This window comes from Phalacrocorax carbo (assembly GCF_963921805.1).
Source record: "Phalacrocorax carbo chromosome W unlocalized genomic scaffold, bPhaCar2.1 SUPER_W_unloc_1, whole genome shotgun sequence".
NCBI classification, from domain to species: domain Eukaryota; kingdom Metazoa; phylum Chordata; class Aves; order Suliformes; family Phalacrocoracidae; genus Phalacrocorax; species Phalacrocorax carbo.
Window position 1 is genome coordinate 1,724,636 of NW_026990243.1, and position 19,818 is coordinate 1,744,453.

Here is a 19,818-nt window from a genome sequence, read left to right on the forward strand (position 1 = left end):
CATTGGCCACTTTTCCCGTTCAGCAATGTCTAAGGCCAGCTGGATGGCCTTTACCTCTGCAAACTGGCTCAATTCACCTTCTCCTTCAGCAGTTTCTGCGACTTGCCTTGTAGGACTCCATACAGGAGCCTTCCATCTCCAGTGCTTTCCCATAAGATGACAGGACCCATCAGTGAACAGGGCATCTTGCTTCTTGTTTTCTGGCAGTTTCTTATACAGTGGGGCCTCGTCTCCCCTGGTGCTTTCTGCCAGAGGCTCCAGGTAGGACCAGTCTCCCCTGCTGTGGTGTAGAGCACATTTTTTACATCTTGTCCTGCCCGGACTGGCCCAAGGGCTACTGCATGAACTGTCTCCTGTTTAATTTCATAGAATCACAGAATCAGAGAATGGTAGGGGTTGGAAGGGACCTCTGGAGATCGCCTCACCCAACCCCGCTGCTTGAGCAGGAACACCTAGAGCAGGGGGCACAGGAATGTGTCCAGGCTGGTTTTGAATGCTTCCAGGGAAGGAGACTCCACAACCTCTCCGGGCAGCCTGTTCCACTGCTCTGTCACCTGCACAGGAAAGAAGATTTTTCTCATGTTTAGCTGTGTCTTCCTGTGTTTCAGTTTGTGCCCATTGCCCCTTATCCTGTCATTGGGCACTATTGAAAAGAGCCTAGTCCCATCGTAGAGGTGGGGAGTAGGACATATTTTCTTTGAGTAGCTGGACCTCTTGGGATAGTTTCTCCACAGCAGAGACGAGCGAGGAGAGATATTTGCTTCATAATCCCAGAGTCTATCAATCACCTCTGCCACTCTTGGTGCCTCGTCCTCTCTCTAGTACATTACTGCCAATGAGTTTGCATACGAGGATGGTGAGCTCCATACAAACTTCCACCACATGGGTCGTGTGCACTTGGCTTCATCTGGATCTCTGAATGACTGTTGATCATCCAGGTCACCATAAATCACCTCAAGCACAGCTAATTCCCTTAGATACTGGATGCCTTTCTCCATGGTTGTCCATTTTCCTAGGCAATACGTAACATCTTCTTTGAAGGGATACCTTTCCTTTACACCTGACAGGAGTTGCCTCCAGAGGCTGAGGGCTTGTGTTCTTTTTCCAATTGCTTTGTCAACACCCCCTTCCCCAGAAAGGGATCCCAGTTGTTTGGCTTCCTTTCCCTCTAATTCCAGGCTACTGGCCCCGTTATCCCAGCATCAGAGCAGCCAGGTGACAATGTGCTCACGTAGATGACAGCCAAAATCTTTTCACATGTCTCGCAACTCACTTAAGGACAGGGATTGGGTGGTTTTTGTTTCATTTATGACTTCTTCCTCCTCTTCTCCTCGTGATGGGCCTACTTTTTCATCATCTCTTTCTAAAAGAGTTGACATCCACTTCCAAGATTTCTTCTTGTGTATGGAGCATGGGTCAATTCTCTGATTCAGTTCCAGTGCTTATCACGGGGTTCTGAGTAGCCGCAGTGCCTGTTGTCGGAGTTGGAGTGGCTGCAGTGCCTGTTGTTGGGGTTGGAGTGACTGCAGTGCCAGTCACTTTGCCTTTCAATCCAGAGACGTTCTCTTCCCCTTGGGAGCACTGAACACTGTTGAGCAGGGCTCGGTATGCATGGGCCAGGCCCCAGCACATTGCAGTTATCTGTGTCTCTCTGGAGTTCCCAGGGTAACAACATACTTTCTCCAAATCTTCTACTACTTTTTCAGGATCCTGCACTTGTTCAGGGGTGAAACTCCAAAACACTGGGGGTACCCATTGCCCTAGCTGTTTGCCGCCCATGCTATCCCACATGCCCTGCCACTCATAACTGTCAAGCCTTGGGGCAGATTTCTGGGTGATATTCTTAAATTGCTTTCTAACCTTAGCCAAAACCAAAACAACATTCCCCAAAACTAACAATAAGTATATCTTAACTACCCAAGGATGTTCAAGATACAAAAAGGTTGTTGCAATAAATGTGGAGACATCATAGAAGAAAGCTGCAAAGATACCATTCTGTATTTCCTCCATATAAAATCTCTCAGAGGAGGAGGTAAAATTTCCTCCTCAATGAGATGGTATCCAAAGTATAGTAATGGTTCCAGCACAAAACCCAAATACCAGATAAAGCTTAAGACCAGCGTTTGAATAATAACTCTCTTAGGCAAAACTTTACTAATCACAGCAGACTAAAACCAACACCAATCTTTAACACGTAATGCAAAAATGAGAGCATGGTACTGTGACTAGCAGCTGTTATTACCTCAAACCCTCTGAGCCCCACGTTGGGCACCAAAAGAGGCTGTTGTGCTTTAGCCCCAGCTGGCAACTCAGCCCTACACAGCCACTCGCTCACTCCCCCACCAGCAGGATGGGGGAGAGAATCAGAAGGGTAAAAGTGAGAAAGCTCGTGGGTTGAGATAAGAACAGTTTAATAATTAAAATAAAACAACAACAATAATAATAATAGAGCAATGAAAAGGAAAATAATGAGAGAGGCAAAACCTGGGGCAGGGGGAAGGGGGACTGAACCACCAAAACATACAGCACATGACACAGCTGCCCACCACCTGCTGACCCAACACCAACAGTCCCCAAGCTGTAACTACCTCCCCTGTGTGCCAACTCTCCTGTTTAATATACTGGTCATGGCATCACATAGTATGGAATATCCCATTGGCCAGTTTGGGTCAGCTGTCTTGGCTGTGGCCCTTCCCCTCCCCACCTCTTGCCTATGTGGCAGAGCATGGGAAGCTGGAAAGGTCCCGAACTACTATAGGTACTACTTAGCAACACTTAGCCACTACTCTGCTACTTAACAACAACTAAAGCATCAATGTGCCATCGGCACTTTACCAGCTACAGTGAAGAGAAATAACTCTATCCCAGCCAAAACCAGCACAAGTAACTAAAAAATCCCTGTATTAACAACACTGTTTTCAGCAGAAATCCAAAACATAGTCCCATACTAGGTACTATGAAGAAAATTAACTATCCCAGCCAAAACCAGCACATTGACCAACTTGATAAACTTCTATAATGAAATTACTAGCCTGATAGATGAGGGGAGAACAGTGGATATTGTCTACCTCGACTTCAGTAAGGCCTTCAACGCTGTCTTTCATAAGATCCTCAAAGACAAGCTTTTGATGCATGGACTGGATGAGCAAACAGTGAGGTGGATTGAAAACTGGCTGGATGGCTGGCCTCAGAGGGTGGTGATCAGCAGCACAAAGTCTAGTTGGAGGCCAGTAAATAGCAGTGGATCCTAGGGGTCAATACTGGGTCCAGTCCTGTTTACTATCATCTTCATCAGTGACCTGGATGATAGAGCAGAGTGTACCTTTAGCAAGTTTGCAGATGATGCAAAACTGGGAGAAGGGGGTGATACTCCAGAAGGTTGCCCTGCCATCCAGATGGACTTCGACAGGCTGTAGAAATGGGCCAACAGGAGTCTCATACAGTTCAACAAGGAGAAGTGAAAAGTCCTGCACCTAGGGAGGAACAACCCCAGCCACCACCATAAGTTGGGGGCCACCGAGCTGGAAAGCAGCTTGGCAGAAAAGGCCCTGGGGGTCTTGGTGGACACCAAGTTGCACATGAGCCAGCAATGTGCCCTTGTGGCAAGGAAGGTTAATGGTATCCTGGGCTGCATTAGACAATAAAATTGCCAGCAGGTGAAAGGAGGTGATCCTTCCCCTCTACCCAGCACTGGTGAGGCCGCACCTGGACTACAAACTTTTTATTTTATCAATTTTGAATCGAATTGACCCTTGTGTTATACTGTAGGAAATGTAAAAGTCTCAAACTCATAAACACGCTTTGCTCTAGTCCTCTTACAGAGAATGAAAATTTTACATATGGCATTTAAGTAGCACTGGTAGAAAGTATACAAGCGCCTTATTAGTGCCTGCCTTCCAGGTACCATTTTTACCTTGTATGTCAGATCCATAGATACAGCTGAGGCTTCTGTAGCATTTGTTAATTCATCTAAAAGCGTGATTAACAGATGTAAGCTATGAGATAGCCAGAAGAGAGCCTTTCCTACAGCTCTGGATTCTGTTTCAGATGTGGTAATGTTATCCTGATTGATCCAAATATAACTGATTCTTTAGGTAATACAGGCTCAGGTGGTAGATAATTTGCAACCAATCTTATTTTGCCTTTTATTACAAATATAGATAAGACATTTATCTAAAAAATCCGTAACTGACACAAACTGTGAAATAAACCTAAAAACCTTGCAAGCTCCCTTGCAAAAGAAACCTTTACCTACCAAACTAATGAAAAACCAACAAATGCATACGAAACAAGTGACTACAAATACAGCAATATGCTTATTACTGACAAAGCTGTTGCTTGAAACTGAATTCAACTAAATTTCATGTTTTCTTTGTGTGCTTGATTACTTTTTTCATTTCTGCAAGTGCTTCCTAGAGACATTGGCTTGAACTTCAAAGCGTACTTCTATGAATGCTTTAGTTATTATCATGATAGCTAGATTCAGAATTTTTAGTTATAAAAGTTCAGTAGTGGCTACCAAAGACTGTTTTAAGTTTCAGTGAGTTAAGATTTAATAATATGGAGTAAAAAAAATAGTATCCAAAAAATATTTTTGTTTATTGTGGTCAATTTTAAAGAACATTTTAATTTATGTTTATTTCTTGTATTTCTTTCAACTGTTTGTTAATTTTGAATGCTTATAACAATTCACTCTGTGTGATTCATTACTTGAGCCTTTAAAAAATTGACCTGCTAATTATCTTTCAGTAAATAAGTGTGGAGTTGCTGTAAGGGATGTAACCAATCAGGAAGCTTATGAAGACATGCCTATTCTCTTTACTCAAAGCTGTGTTCTTTTTTGCTTCTGCTTTGTTTCCTTTAAGAAGGCAAAACACTCAATTCTCACTCAATATAGAGAAGTTTAATTACATTGTTTTATGCAATCGTTGTGATGGCAAATGTGAATTAAATTTTTCAAAAAGATAGGCAAAAAAATGGTTCAACAGCAAGTTTTTAAAATTATTTTTCTGATATCTGAAAAAAGGGTTCAAGTGCCTTTATTTATAAAATAACATGGCGCCTTCCCAAATACAGATCTTATTCTATAAAAATATAATTAATTTCCTTAAAGTTTACAAATAAATTGTTAAATTAGCATGGTGGGTTGACCTTGGCTGGATGCCAGGTGCTCACTAATCTGCTCTATCACTCCCTCTCCTCAACTGGACAGGGGAGAGAAAATATGACGAAAGGCTCATGGGTTGAGATAAGGACAGGGAGAGGTCACTCACCAATTACCATCACAGGCAAAACAGACTCGACTTGGGGAAATTAGTTTAATTTATTACCAATCAAATCAGAGCAGGACAATGACAAATAAAATGAAATCTTAAAACACCTTCCCCACCCACCCCTCCCTTCTTCCCAGGCTTAACTTCACTCCCAATATTCTCTACCTCCTCCCCCCGAGTGGCGCAGGGGGATGGGGAATGGGGGGGGTGCAGTCAGCTCATCACACGTCTCTGCTGCTCCTTCCTCACTCTTCCCCTGCTCCATGGTGGGGTCCCTCCCATGGGAGATAGTCCTCCATGAACTTCTCCAATGTGGGTCCTTCCCATGGGCTGCAGTTCTTCATAAACTGCTCCAGTGTGGGTCCTTTCCACAGGGAGCAGTCCTTCAGGAACAGACTGCTCCAGCGTGGGTCACCTATGGGTTCACAGGTCCTGCCAGCAAACCTGCTCCAGCGTGGGCTCCTCTCCACAGTTTCACAAGGTCCTGCCAGGAGCCTGCTCCAGCACAGGCTTTCCATGGGGTGACAGATTCCTTTGGGTGCATCCACCTGCTCCAGCATGGGGTCGTCCATGAGCTGCAGGTGGATATCTGCTCCACTGTTAACTTCCAGGGCCTGCAGGGGGACAGCCTGCCTCACCATGGTCTTCACCACAGGCAGCAGGGGAACCTCTGCTCCGGCACCTGGAGCACCTCCTCCCCGTCCTTCTTCACTGACCTTGGTGTCTGCAGAGCTGTTTCTCTCGCATATTCTCACTCCTCTCTCTGGCTGCTGTTTTGCAGCAGGTTTTTTTTTTCCTTCTTAAGTATGTTATCCCAGAGGCGCTACCACCATCACTAATTGGCTCAGCCTTGACCAGTGCTGGGTCCATCCTGGAGTTGGCTGGCATTGGCTCTATTGGAAATGGGAGGAGCTTCTGGCGTCTTCTCACAGAAGCCACCCCTGTAGCCCCACCGCTACCAAAACCTTGCCACACAAACCCAATACAATTAGTTAAAAATGTAAAAGTAGCTTCTTTAAGAAATTTGTCTTCTGGATCATATTTTTATGTGTGTTCTCAACAGCAGAATAACAATCTGTGAAGAATAAACCTCCATTTGTGAAGGGGTTGTGCCCTCGTTAGTCTCTGGCCTTGTTCTCCATTGTCATGGTTTAGCCCCAGTCAGCAACTAAACACCACGCAGCCGCTCGCTCACTCCCCCCACCCCTGTGGGATGGGGAAGAGAATCAGAAGAGTAACAGCACCCAAAAAAAATTGTGGGTTGAGATAAGCACAGTTTAATAATTAGAATAAAATAATAATTATAATATTGATTGTGATAATAATGACAATAATGATAATATAATGAAAAGGGAAAAAAAACCGAAACACAAACGATACAACTGTTCACCACCCACCGACTGATGCTGCCGCTCCCCGAGCTGCGATTGCTGCTTCCCTCCCCCGGCCAGCTCCTCCCAGTTAACATACTGGGCATGACATCATATGCTATGGAATATCCCTTTGGCCAGTTTGAATCCGCTCTCTTAGCTGTGGCCCCTCCCCTCCCGGCTTCTTGTGCACCTGGCAGAGCATGGGAAGCTAGAAGAGTCCTTGACTAGTACAAGCACTACCCAGCAACAACCAAAACATCTGTGTGTTATCTCAACATTGTTTTCATACTAAGTCCAAAGCACAGCGCTATGCCAGCTGCAGTGAAGAAAATTAACTCTATCCCAGCTAAAATAATGACATCCATTTATTTGAGTTATGTAGGAAGTTTTCAGAGTCTGATAGGACAGTGTTAAAGACATTTGGGTACTATGACTGTAATTTTGATTTTGTAATCTGTTTGGATTTCTTTTAAGTTTAGCCTCTGTGAATACTTATGACTTTTAGATTTCTTAACACTTGTTCTTCAGATTATTAAAATGCTTCTCTAATATATCTTCCTCAATAATTGACATGTATTCATTATTTGAAATTAATGTTGCAGTTAATATCTGAAGAGAAAAGTTAACATTAACTGTGTTTGGTTTTTGTTGTAGGTATTGCATGATAAAACCAATAACCCAAAACTAGAACTAAAATATAATTAATTTACTTTCTCTGTGTAGCCCACTGTTTGTGAACGGGAGCTCTGTGTATTTGCTTTCCAAACATTAGGAGTGATGAATGAAGCTGCTGATGAAATTGCAACTGGGGCTCAGGTAGAATTATCTAATGCTTATTACATGTCTGATTTTCTATAGCATGCTCAGTCTTCTCAATCTCTTCTAGTATATATTTTGACTTGTATTCCCCATATGAGTACTCTTTGGTAAGTATTATTTATTTGTCCACTCTTATAGCTGTAAATACACTGCTTTATGCATGGCATTTTCAAACAGTACTAATGAGGTGCTTCCATGTAATTAGAGTAACCCTGTTTTCTTGTTCTGTTGTATTCAATTAGGTCACCTGGGTTGTTAATAAAGGCAGCCATTGTCATTTGGAGATAATTCCTATTTATTTTCACCTAATGAGCCATTACTACTTCCTGTTCATGGTGTTGGGAAGCAGCTATCCACTGAGCATCTGTTGTTTTGATCATTAACTAACATTGGGAAAGTCCTTGCTGATGTTGCTGCATAGGTTTTTTTCTCTTTTCTCAGTGATCAGGAATTTAATGTAAGCTTGCTTCCTGACTCTAAGTTCAGTTATTGATGTAGTTATAACCATATCATTGTTTTCTTTCATAATTTTTTATGTGCCTTAAAACAAAGGATTTTAAACTGTTTCCAAATCACCATTTAACCTTAGATTACAATAGTTACAAGACTTCAGTAAATTAAAAAATTAAAAGAACTTATGTTTAAGATCTTTTTAAGATTTTAAGTTAAAAATCTACACATCTTATGGAAAAGTACATTCCTCTCTGATTTCCTAAATGTGTCACTCACTGTGCACTTATGTAGTAAGCAACATGGTTTTTGGAAGAGCAAATGTTCAGTTCAGTTAACTTTAACTAGTATTAGTACTAGTGAGTCTAGCCACTGGAAATAAACTATTCAGCTAAGTGCCTGAATAACACCTGTGGGCATATCCTCAAAGGAAGAAACTTGCAGAAGTGTACACCAGCTTCTTCACTTGAGTATATGGGATCTGAACATCAGCTCATCTGATGTCTGAAGACAGATATATTTGCAACATCTAGCATGCCAAACATTGGGATACCTGTGCAAACATGTAAGAAATGTGGAGAGGTGTGCTGATGAAACCCCACCTCTTCCCCAGCCTGAAGTCCTCTGAAGACCTCAGCTATGTGTTTCTGTGGAGCTAGAGTTTTATTTTTTTAATGTGGGCACTTACATGGTACTTAGGTAGCAAAGAAGTAGCTCTCACTTCTCTTTTTAAATACAGCTGACAGGAGAGGTGGTCCTGATCAGCACTCACTCTGTGTTTTATGTAGGTATCACTGTTGCAGGCATATGCAGAGCTTGCTCTAGACCTCCAGAGTACCTACCATCTACAGAGCTTTGCTGAAGAGTACTGAAGTGATTACAACCTCAATGGTACTTAAAAGAGATTTTGTTGATTGTCCCATTGGACCTAGACAACTAAATTTTGCTAAGTTTCAATCTAGTGATAGCATTGTACCACGCTCACTACATCTGATCTGGTTGAGCTCCCGTTCCTGTTAGCAGAAAGAATTTAACACTTTTAGGATTTGATTCATCTGAGCTATTTCTGACATTAGTTTAGGATGGTGTGAATCAACATAGACTATCAACACAATGGTTATTTTCTCCATTGATTATAAAGAGAGCCTAGGCTGACTAGTAAGAGGCAGGTGTTCGCATTGTGAATCTCTACATTTCGTCAGATGAATCTTCCTCCAAATCATTTTGTGTAGTGAAAGAGCCTAAATATAGGTTCCCATTATTAGAAATCACATCCGGTTCTTTCTGCTGTGCTTTCAGCTAGTTTCCTAAGGTATACACCCCTACTTTGTCACTCCCAATATTCTGATGGCTCCTTCTTAATAATAAGAGATTGTACTTTCTAAAACTTTCAAGTCTGAACTCACCTTGCCTTATTTTAGTCATGCAGTCAAAATGCTTGAAAATTAAATGTCTGATTTGTCGATAGTTCAGACTCCCTGTAGAGAGTCTCTGGAGAGAAAGGTACTGTCTGAGAGACTGATGCTGTAAGAGAGAATAGTCATCAGCAAGTGTCATCTTGTCCTCCTTGAAAATATTTAAATCCTAACTTATGTACTTCAGTGTACTTCAGTACCTACTATTAAGAGGAAGTTCGGGCCCAGCTATAAGGACATTTACTAGATCCACAGCACTTCCTATTACCAAGGAATGCATACGCAAGTTTGTATTACAATGCTTGTATTAGAATTACCTCCCAGTTTAAGTTGTTCTGCATCCCATGAGCTCAAAACAATGATCTTGGGAAATCAGGGGTTTAATTAAGCGTGATCTATGCATGTTTTCCCCCATGTCAGAACAATATGCTGGTATCATGGTAAGAAACAATATAGGAGTCAACAGTTGTTTTAAAGGAGGTCTTTGGGATGGTGTTCTAAGAACTGTGCTGATTTTAAGACAAAGTCCCATCATGCAAATCATAAAGCAAGACAACTTTGGGTCACTGTATTAAGAGGTCTGGGGACTCAAACAACTCTTTCCTAGTAGTGTTTTGCAACTGGAGGCTAAGAAGTGCTTCTGAGAAGCAGGGTGTATGAACACAGGCTCAATTTCATGGTAATACATTTACACACTTGCAGGCCTGTTGCCTGACCTGGCTGTGTATGCAGATTCCTGGTCTCCTTTGCAAATGCTAATGCGGATGCCCTATTTTGAAACATTCATCACACTTGTAGGTATCATAAACTGGAAAGAAATCAGAGCACCATGGAGGAAGGAACTATTATTTAAATAACTTCATTTTTCAGTATGTGTGAGAAATTTAGTAACTGGAGCTAACGGAATATTTTTAAACTGATGGAGAAAATTCATGCTAAAGGAGCAGAGGAGGAGAATGGCAACAGTATGACTCACTGCAGCACAGTTCCTTTTCCCTTTCATCATGTGTCGTGGTTTAACCCCAGTCAGCAATAGTTTAATAGGTAAAGCAAAAGATACACATGCAAGCAAAGCAAAAAAAAGGAATTCATTCACCACTTCCCATGGGCAGGCAGGTGTTCAGCCGTCTCCAGGAAAGCAGGGCTCCATCACACGTAACGGTTACTTGGGAGGACAAATGCCATCACTTCAAACATCCCCCCTTCCTTCTTCTTCCCCCAGCTTTATATACTGAGTATGATGTCATATGGTATGGAATATCCCTTTGGTCAGTTGGGGTCAGCTGTCCTGGCTGTGTCCCCTCCCAGCTTCTTGTGCACCCAGCAGAGCATGGGGAGCTGAAGAAGTCCTTGACTAGTGTGAGCGCTACTTAGCAACAACTAAAACATAAGTGTGTTATCAACATTATTCTCATACTAAATCCAAAACACAGCACTATAGCAGCTACTAGGAAGAAAACTAACTCTATCCCAGCTGAAATCAGGACATCATGATTCTTATTTTCATTCTGCTTCTCTAAAGGGCCATCAATTTTTTTCACTCCAAATGATCAGATACAATGGCAGATATATAATAACTTCTAGAACAGCTTGAGCTGTGAGATGAGATCTGATCCACGTGGAACTGTGGGAGGAACCCGGGATGCCTACTAAGTACGGCTCATCTCAGCTTTTCCTCTCTTTCATGGAAAAGTCTGATTTCACACAGGAATGTTTTCAGAAGGCACAGAGAAACCAGGGGGATATGAGCTAATTTGCAGCTACGTTTTTATGTAGTAACTTTGGATTTCATTATGAGCTGGATTTAGGTTTCACATTTGCCAGAAAGCTGAATTCTCTCTCTTTTGCGATTGCTGTAGTCTATTTTTAACCTCTGAGTTACAAATTTTGAAACAATTATATAGAAATCTATTGCTAAGTTGTATATGTGCCTATGTGTGCATATGTAAATACACGCCAGTGTACACATTACATGCATGATCTTACGGTGAAATCTTGGAAATCATAGATATTCAAAGCCATTTCATAATTTTGTATGACCGGAAGGAAGGAAGAGGATGTCCAAGTGTGAGCTATGCAAATGACTGTTAAATCACTGTGGTGTTCTGGCTTTAGCAGAAGCAATGTTTGCTAGTGTTTCCATGATTACAATCTTCAGGAGACGAGCAGGCAGTGGTACAGATTCGCAATCCCTTCCTCTTTCTTGAGCAACATTTTTCACTGGCATCTACTGCGCAAAGATACACAAATCCAGCACAACTTCATTTCCCTAGAGAATTAATCTCATTCAGGTATTAGCACATATACACGAGAGAAAGCAGGACTGCAAGCAATGTATTTGATGTGACAATACATTTAGGACCAGTATCTGGTCCTACTTATGCACCTGAAATAATGTACCAGGGCTGGACCTAAAGCCTGTTGAGGTCAATGGAAAAATTTCAGTTCTAAACTATGTCCTGTGGATAACATGGTTTGGGTAATATAGATAACAATGAAATATGGTATTACTGTAATGTGTAAAAAAAGCAGACTGGATGATATAATATAAAAGTACATGTATTAAATAAATATTTTTATTTATCCCTAGGTGGTTGATCTGTTAGTATCCATGTGTCGGTCTGCGTTAGAGTCACCTAGGAAAGTTGTCATTTTTGAGCCATATCCTTCTGTAGTTGATCCTAATGATCCTCAGATGCTAGCCTTTAACCCCAGGGTAAGTAGTTATCATTCATTATGTCATAGCTTGGTTTCAGTCATGCATTAGATTTCAAAGCAAAGCCTTCTTCTGGAGGAGTCTACTTTACTGTAAGAGATACAGCTCCAGAATATAGCACAAGCATGTGACTATTTTCAGAACTTTGTAGGTTTTTAAATTTATCTCTGAGAAGGTATTTGTGAATAATCTGTAAGTTGCATTCAAAGTTATGTTGAGGCCAAGAACTTCTTTTAGGGTACAAATTCTAGGTGCAAAATTTTATATTCTTTCTCTCAGCTGTACACATTGGACACAGAGAAAGATGGCCTTTGGGAGTTGTAGACCATGTAGACTGAGGGATTTCTAGTCCATCTTTTCATACTTAAAGTGGTTATGGCTGTCATATTTTCTCTTTGCAAACAATTTTGTAAGTAAAATTGTGTTTGCACTACTTGCTCCTCAGGCTGCAAATACTACCTCTCACGGAAGCCCTAGGGAAGCTGTGAACTATTACAGCTCACTTGAGCCATACTCAAGGGCATAAATGAGAACTTTGGACATCCTGCATTGTGATGCATTTCACTTTTTCTGAACAAAGGCCAGTTAGCAGTGGTCTTTCTCAGAGGAAGGGGCAAGTGTGTTCTGTAGTGTGTGGGAAAGAAGACTTGCCAGGAGGTGCTTGGAAAGGGGCTGATGAGGAGACAGCTAGTCTGGCAGCTAGGCAGGGTGAGGGTTTGAAGCAGATGAGGGAATGTGAAAAGGGGTCACACCAGAAGAGGAGTGGAGAGAGCCCCTGGACTGGCAGGGCCCACACCACCTCCTCCCAGCTTCTTGCCAGCATGGGCGAGGTGAAAACCCAAGAGCAGAAGTTGGCAAGACCGAAAGATGGGGAGCAATTAGGCTCCTGAAAGCAACATGGCACATGGAGCTAGTGAAGCATGGACTGTTAAGCTCATCTGCTCAGAAAAGGTGGAGCCTTCTGGTAGCGGTTCCCAGTCAGAAGGTAGAGAAGGGTCAGGGTGAGGCAGAGGGACAACTGAAGGACCTCTGAAGTTTTATAGAGCTGTTAGCAAAGTAAGCATTTTATTTAAAATCTATTTTTTCACTGCATTATTTAACTTAATAGTATATTGTCCAAATAACTGGCAGAGTCTGTGTTTAGTTACAAATATTCATTTAAAAAGTGACCTAATTTTTTAAGTGAGTCACATTGTTGTGTGTTGGGAATTCCAGTGAAATTCAAAGAAAAACCATCATGATATTATATGTTCAGGGAATTTTCCTGGACTATGAATGAGAAAGTCTGTGTGTAAGGCAGATGGAAGCTATTGGTTAGAAATGTTTGAAAGGATTGGCTTGCTGAACATTTGTCCTAACTTTGGCTTTATACACACTCAAAGAATTCAGGATTTTGTAGAGCCAAAGACCAATATTCTTTTAATTTATTTGCTTATTTTATGCTACATCAAGAAGAAGAATTATGACCGAGTCATGAAAGCATTGGATAGTATCACTTCTATTAGAGAGATGATGCAGGTGAGTTTAAAAATCTTAATCACCATTTCTATAACTAGGAAGATGTATTTATTGCTTTCCTATGATGAGTGAGGAAGTCAATAATATAATCGCTTTCCAATAGAGATGTAATAATATTAAAATGTGTGTTAAAAATAACAAACCTCGAGTGTCCATAATGGCAAAGAAAAGTGAGGAAGTAGAACGCTCAGCAAAATGGGACATTGTAACAAGATGATCACCAACTGCTACATTTCTGGAAATACCAAAGTCAAACTGGGTCTTTTATTTCCAACGCAAAAGAAATTGATTTTGTGATGGTGTTCTGAATGACAGTTTTATTACTATTATAACAAAACACTTGATCAGCTAAGTATGGTTGGGGACTTGGAGGGTTGGGTCTCTTGGTATTACTACCATATCATTTCTCCATATTCACAGTGGGACAGAATCTGATAGCTGTACTTACATTTATTGTTACAGTTCCTTTACCAAACAGCCCAGCTGCTTCTAAGTGATTAGTGAAACCTCTCCCATGTACCTTGCTTTTCCAAGTGCTATATAAATGTAACCTCACAAGGGTTTATAAATCTTATTCTATATGTATTCATGTTGTGGTTTAGCCCCAGTCAGCAACCAAGCACCACACAGCCACTCGCTCACTCCCGCCACCCCTGCAGGATGGGGGAGAGAATCTGAAGGGCCAAAGTAAGAAAACCTGTGGGTTGAGATAAGAACAGTTTAATAATTAAAATAAAAGAGTAATAAAAATAATAATAGTAATATAATGAAAAAGAAAATAACGAGAGAGAGAGAGAGAGATATGGACCCTCGGGAGGAGGGGAAAAAACCCCCAAAACCCAAACAAATGATACAACCGCTCACCACCCGCTGACCAACGTTGCCGGTCCCCGAGCCGCAATTGCTGCTTCCCTCCCCCGGCCAGCTCCTCCCAGTTAACGTACTGGGCGTGATGTTACATGATATGGAATATCCCTTTGACCAGGTTGAATGCACTCTCTTAGCTGTGCCCCCTCCCCTCCCGGCTTCTTGTGCACCTGGCAGAGCATGGGAAGCTAGAAGAGTCCTTGACTAGTACAAGCACTACCCAGCAACAACCAAAACATCTGTGTGTTATCTCAACATTGTTTTCATACTAAGTCCAAAGCACAGCGCTATGCCAGCTGCAGTGAAGAAAATTAACTCTATCCCGGCTAAAACCATGACAATTTGTAAAGCACTTTAGGATTCTGGAATGAAGAATGAGGTGTATAGAGAGCAGTAAACTGCATTGAAAAATAAAATTGATATATTTTTGTTACTTATTGTAACATCTTATAAAAATTTTAAAAATCAGGTATTTCTGTTACCTAATATAATGTTTTTTAAAAAGAAAAAAGACCATTGTTTTGCTTTTTTAATGTTAAAATAATTCTTGGACTGAAGAGTTTCAAAGAGATGCTTTGCACATTGATTGAAATAAAGAAAAGTTTTCAAACGGATTATAAGCTGATACAGTATTTTACTTTACCAGTTTATACCATAAAACATTTAACAAACTGGAGTGGATTATCTTGGGGTATTTTGAGAGACTTATTTTTGTGAAGTTCCAGTCCAATTTCTTATTCCAAGAGCCAGTCATAAATAAACATCTTCTGCTGTTCTCCCTGAGATCACCAATGTTTGCTGTAATATACTCATTTTGATGCTAATTATATGCTTATTATTTTACTCCATGGAAAATAATTGCTATATTAATTCTTGTTGTCAAAACACATTTATAACTGTACAACACTAAATGTCAGTAAAACTGTGATTTAAGCCTAATAATGAATCTCATGTATTCATTTTAATAGATGAAATCATGGGCAATGTAACATATAAAATTTAACCTTATGATTTCAACTAGAAATAGTTAATTTCTCTTTTCTAGGCACCTTACTTGGAAATAAAGAAGCAGATGGATAAACAAGACCCACTTGCACATCCTCTTCTACAGTGGTATAAAATTGACTCACATGAGATGATAATTATTAAAGTACCATGTTGAATGAATAATCACCTCACCAGTTTAATTTGGTATAAACTCACCCTAAGAATTAACATCAGGGTTGACATTTGCAACTGCATTTGTTTCTGGACCTCATCTGGGCCCTCTGAAAACACTGGAAAGACTCCAGCTTATTTGTATGGCCTCAGATCTGATTTTCTAGTCAAGATTTGGTCTACTTCCATCTGATAGCTTCAAAGGCCTGCAGCTGGGTGCTTTGTGGTGGCCATTCATAACACACACTTAAGAAGAAAAGTTCTGTTTGGCTATCATGTCTAATACATCTGTTTCTTAATTTAGGGTTATTTCTAGTAATAGATCACATATTGTGAAGCTACCAGTGAATAGGGTAAGTGTCTGTGGGTTCTTTATTATTTTCTCATTTCTCATGGCTCGTGTTAGCATTTTAGGTGGGACTCTCCTGTCCAAATGCAGGTGTCTACATTCAGATTAATCACATGGGCTCCATTAATAGACGGGGAGAGAAATAGGCAGAATATCTAAAATAGGTCAAAGTAATAATGCTGAGAAAAAGCCTATTTGAGGTGAGTAGCTCAAATGCATCTACCTTGTAGTCACCTGAGAATGGATGAGAAGAATGTCACTAATTGTTTTGTTGCCATATAGAATATTAGATACAGAAATGTACAAAAACAGTGCACACAAACATGATGTACAAGGAGATACACATAGGAGTACACTGTAGAAATAATATAGCTCTAGAATTTTAGAGGTATGGTGCTGAGATTCATTTCTTAGTATGTGTGCCTCTGATCCTCTGATTAAGGGTGTAGTAATCTGCAGCCTTTCAATTCTGAACCTTAATTCAAAGCCAGCTCTGATCAGAATACCATGATGAAATTGTTCAATTACTTTACCAGAGCCATATTAGGCTGAAATCTGTTTCATAAACTTCCATATGTTTCATAAACTGAAGGACATTTTTAGTGTTTGATTTCAGGTAAAAACTATGGTAACGAGACCAATTTCAACTTAGTTCATGTAGTTATTTAGATGCAGTCATATATTGTGTGAAACAGCATGGTATCTTAAGAACTACCATTATGGAAATACAATGCTTTTGTGTTAATCAACTTCTTTTCACTTGTACACTGTTATATTTTACAGCAACTGAAGTTTATGCACACTCCCCACCAGTTCCTACTTCTCAGCAGTCCACCAGCCAAAGAATCCAATTTCCGAGCTGCTAAAAATCTCTATGGGAGTACCTTTGCATTTCAGTGAGTACATATATTCATATCAATCAAAGGTTACTAAAATGCCATGCTATTTTTTTGTTCTTGCCATTTGAGGTTTACAGCTGGGAATTTGTTGTTTTAAAGATTTACTGATTTCATTTTGCATTTTACACTGTGGATTTTAACACATTCTCTTTCATTCTTTCAGTGGTTCACATATTGAAAACTGGCATTCCATCCTGAGGAACGGCTTAGTTGTTGCTTCCAATACAAGGCTGCAGGTAAATGAATAGTCTTTAGCTAAACTGTGCATGTTGGATTACATATTAAGTTTAGGTGAGTTTTCAAGGGATGTGGATCTGGTTAAAATTTAGAGCTACATAAACTATGTCTACATTATAGGATCCAAGAGCATACTAGATTTACAGAAGTTGGCTTTACAGCATCTTCTCCTCTGGTTTCCTTGGGAAGGGAATATGAGTGTACTGGCCAGGAGGGAGCTATTGCAAACTTCAGTTCGCAAAGTAGGCAGTATCAGAGGGACTGGAGAGCTGTAATTCAGAGTATTTTAGCATCAGGGTTTTGACAGCTCTTTCCCCAGAGCTGGGTCTGTGATACCTTGGAGGAGGATCCTGGGGTGCTAAGTACAGGGGAACAGGAAACACCAAAAAAAGGGGAATGGAAATCTCTGCTGTTCCTCCTAGTGGTTTGGGTGTTTTTATTAGCATCTTTGTAAGATACTTTTCCAAGAAAGCAGGATTTACACACCAAAGTTCACCAAAGTATAACCCTTTGTTCGTGCTTATTTTTTTTGTTCAGGGTTGAGATACTGGGAAGAGGAGGAAGCAGTAAGGCCCTGTTTTTTACAAGTCATCATTTTTAATTCTCTCACACAACTAGGGCATATCCTGAGCCCAGTTCATTCTGCTTATCCCAGTACCAACCAGCCAGGAAAAAATATCTACTCACCAAGGATCATATACAACATTGTAGGAACTGGAGGAGTGAGAGCATGATTGCACATTCCTATGGGAGCTCTGGCACATTGCAGAGATGATGTAAACATCATTGTGTCAGAGGAAAGCAATAAGGGTGAACATGACTCTGAAGCCCAGTGGTCAGTCATAATATCTACCTGAGTAGGAGCTACTCTGTGATGCTGTAAGTCAGCAAATATAAGAACCCTCTAAAACTCAATTTGTAGTTTTAGAAAGCAGGCATCCTTTATTGCGGCGCCTGGCACACAGGGGATTGCTCCACCTCACGTGTGCGCTGAGTTGCTCTACTACAGGGGTTATATGCAGTCAAAATATACATATTCATTAGATTTCTAGGAAATTATTATCATATTCATACTATTCTTGGAACTCATTAATATATGCAAATGTCCTTAACGCATGCGCATTCATGTTCCTTGGTGGCTTTCCAGGGTCCTCTGGTGGTCGTGGATAGTCTTCCTCACTGTCCGCTGGTTGAACTCAGTCTTTGCGCATGCTCAGTTCGTTTTTGGCTTGCTTACACAATTCTTACTGATACTAAACTAGCTTATTCTAGCACATGTCCCTTATTTATTCAAATCAAGAGTACAGTGTCTCCAGACTCCCTTCTATCTAATCACATATAGCAAATTCTAAGACTATCTTATTCGCAAAGTATTCCAAGTATTTAAAGCTTAGCTATGTTGCTCCAATTAGAGGAGGCCATATGCCTTTTTGAAGCCAGTATCAGGTATCACTCTGGGTTCTTGTTTGTGCTCCAACTACTACTTTGTGTGTTTTCTTTAAAGACTTTCCCACATAAAGCAGTCAGACCCTAGAGGAAAAGCAAAGAACATACTTCCCCCTTTCCAGACAAGAAAATGACCACAGCACTAATACAAAGTGCTCAGTTTTGTTGCTTAGCCCAAGCTCCATTACATGGAGCAGTGATGTTGGTGAAGTGTCTTCCCTTTCCTCTCTTCTTTTCAGACAGCTGGTAGCTTTGTGGATAAAGTGCAGTCCTGCAGTGATGGGATATGCATGTCTGAATTGGCTCAGGCAAAAGCTTGATTGAACCCCATTCCTCCAGTACTCAGGCTGAACTAGTGACTGAATTTTTCTATAGCATATGAGCAGTGTTATCACCATCTCTTCATTTCTTACCTTAAAGAAAAGCAGCTGTTGCTGATGATGAGTCACAAAAGTGGGCTGACTGTGGTTCTTGCCAAGGTTTTCATGTGAGACACATGCTGAGCTTCCTCAGCCTTGTTAAGGCTAAGGTATATTAAGCCATCTACAGAAGCACCCTCTGTAGGAATCCTCCATGGTAATGTTAGATTTAAAAACAGAAAATGCAATTTTATATACAAATATGATGTAAAATTATATTTGGACATGGTTTCCAGAATATACAGTATCTTAGCTATTTATTCAAATTCACAGCAATAAATTAGTGCAGTGGGGCAGATGCTTATTTACATTAGGACCTGTGCCTATCATTATTATTTTGTCCAGATACCCAAATTAATGTTAAACGATGACTCGCCTCTTTTTCAGCTCCATGGTGCAATGTTTGGAAGTGGAATCTACCTTAGTCCATTGTCAAGCATATCATTTGGTTACTCAGGTGATATTTATAAATCACTCTAAAGTTGGAGAAATATAGAGGGGTGCCTTAGTCTACTGCTTTTCGTACCAGCTTCACTGTTTATAACACTGTAGTAAATTTTATCTTTGTAGGCCAAGTTTTAATATATTTTTAAAAAGAGAAAATCTAAGTTCCTTTATTAAATGCCTGTCCTCGTTTTCCAAGGTACTGAGTATCTTGACACTGTGCTTGAAGTAAATAATAGCTAATACTGGATGCTGTGTGTAACGGAGCAGGTCTTGAGTATGCAGTGGAAATCCAACTTTGTGTTTGTGACTTTTGTCAGTACCTGCCTAAGTCCATCTAACATTGTCTATGGGTTCATGGGATTTCAGGACCTGATCTGACAAACAAATATTAATCAACAGACATGTTCAACTGTGTATGTTTAAGAATATACT

The 19,818-nt window shown here is 40.6% G+C and overlaps 1 protein-coding gene across 1 annotated transcript in view; it reads left to right on the forward strand.

The window, feature by feature from the left end:
• LOC135310811 (protein mono-ADP-ribosyltransferase PARP8-like) overlaps window positions 1–19,818 on the forward strand; it is a 203,583-nt gene that overhangs the window by 175,213 nt on the left and 8,552 nt on the right. The window contains exons 15-22 of the mRNA XM_064439804.1: window positions 7,370–7,462; window positions 11,921–12,046; window positions 13,499–13,564; window positions 15,477–15,544; window positions 15,894–15,942; window positions 16,722–16,834; window positions 17,001–17,073; window positions 19,327–19,396. Of these exons, the coding sequence (XP_064295874.1) occupies window positions 7,370–7,462; window positions 11,921–12,046; window positions 13,499–13,564; window positions 15,477–15,544; window positions 15,894–15,942; window positions 16,722–16,834; window positions 17,001–17,073; window positions 19,327–19,396 (658 nt within the window). The remainder of the gene's footprint in view (window positions 1–7,369; window positions 7,463–11,920; window positions 12,047–13,498; window positions 13,565–15,476; window positions 15,545–15,893; window positions 15,943–16,721; window positions 16,835–17,000; window positions 17,074–19,326; window positions 19,397–19,818) is intronic.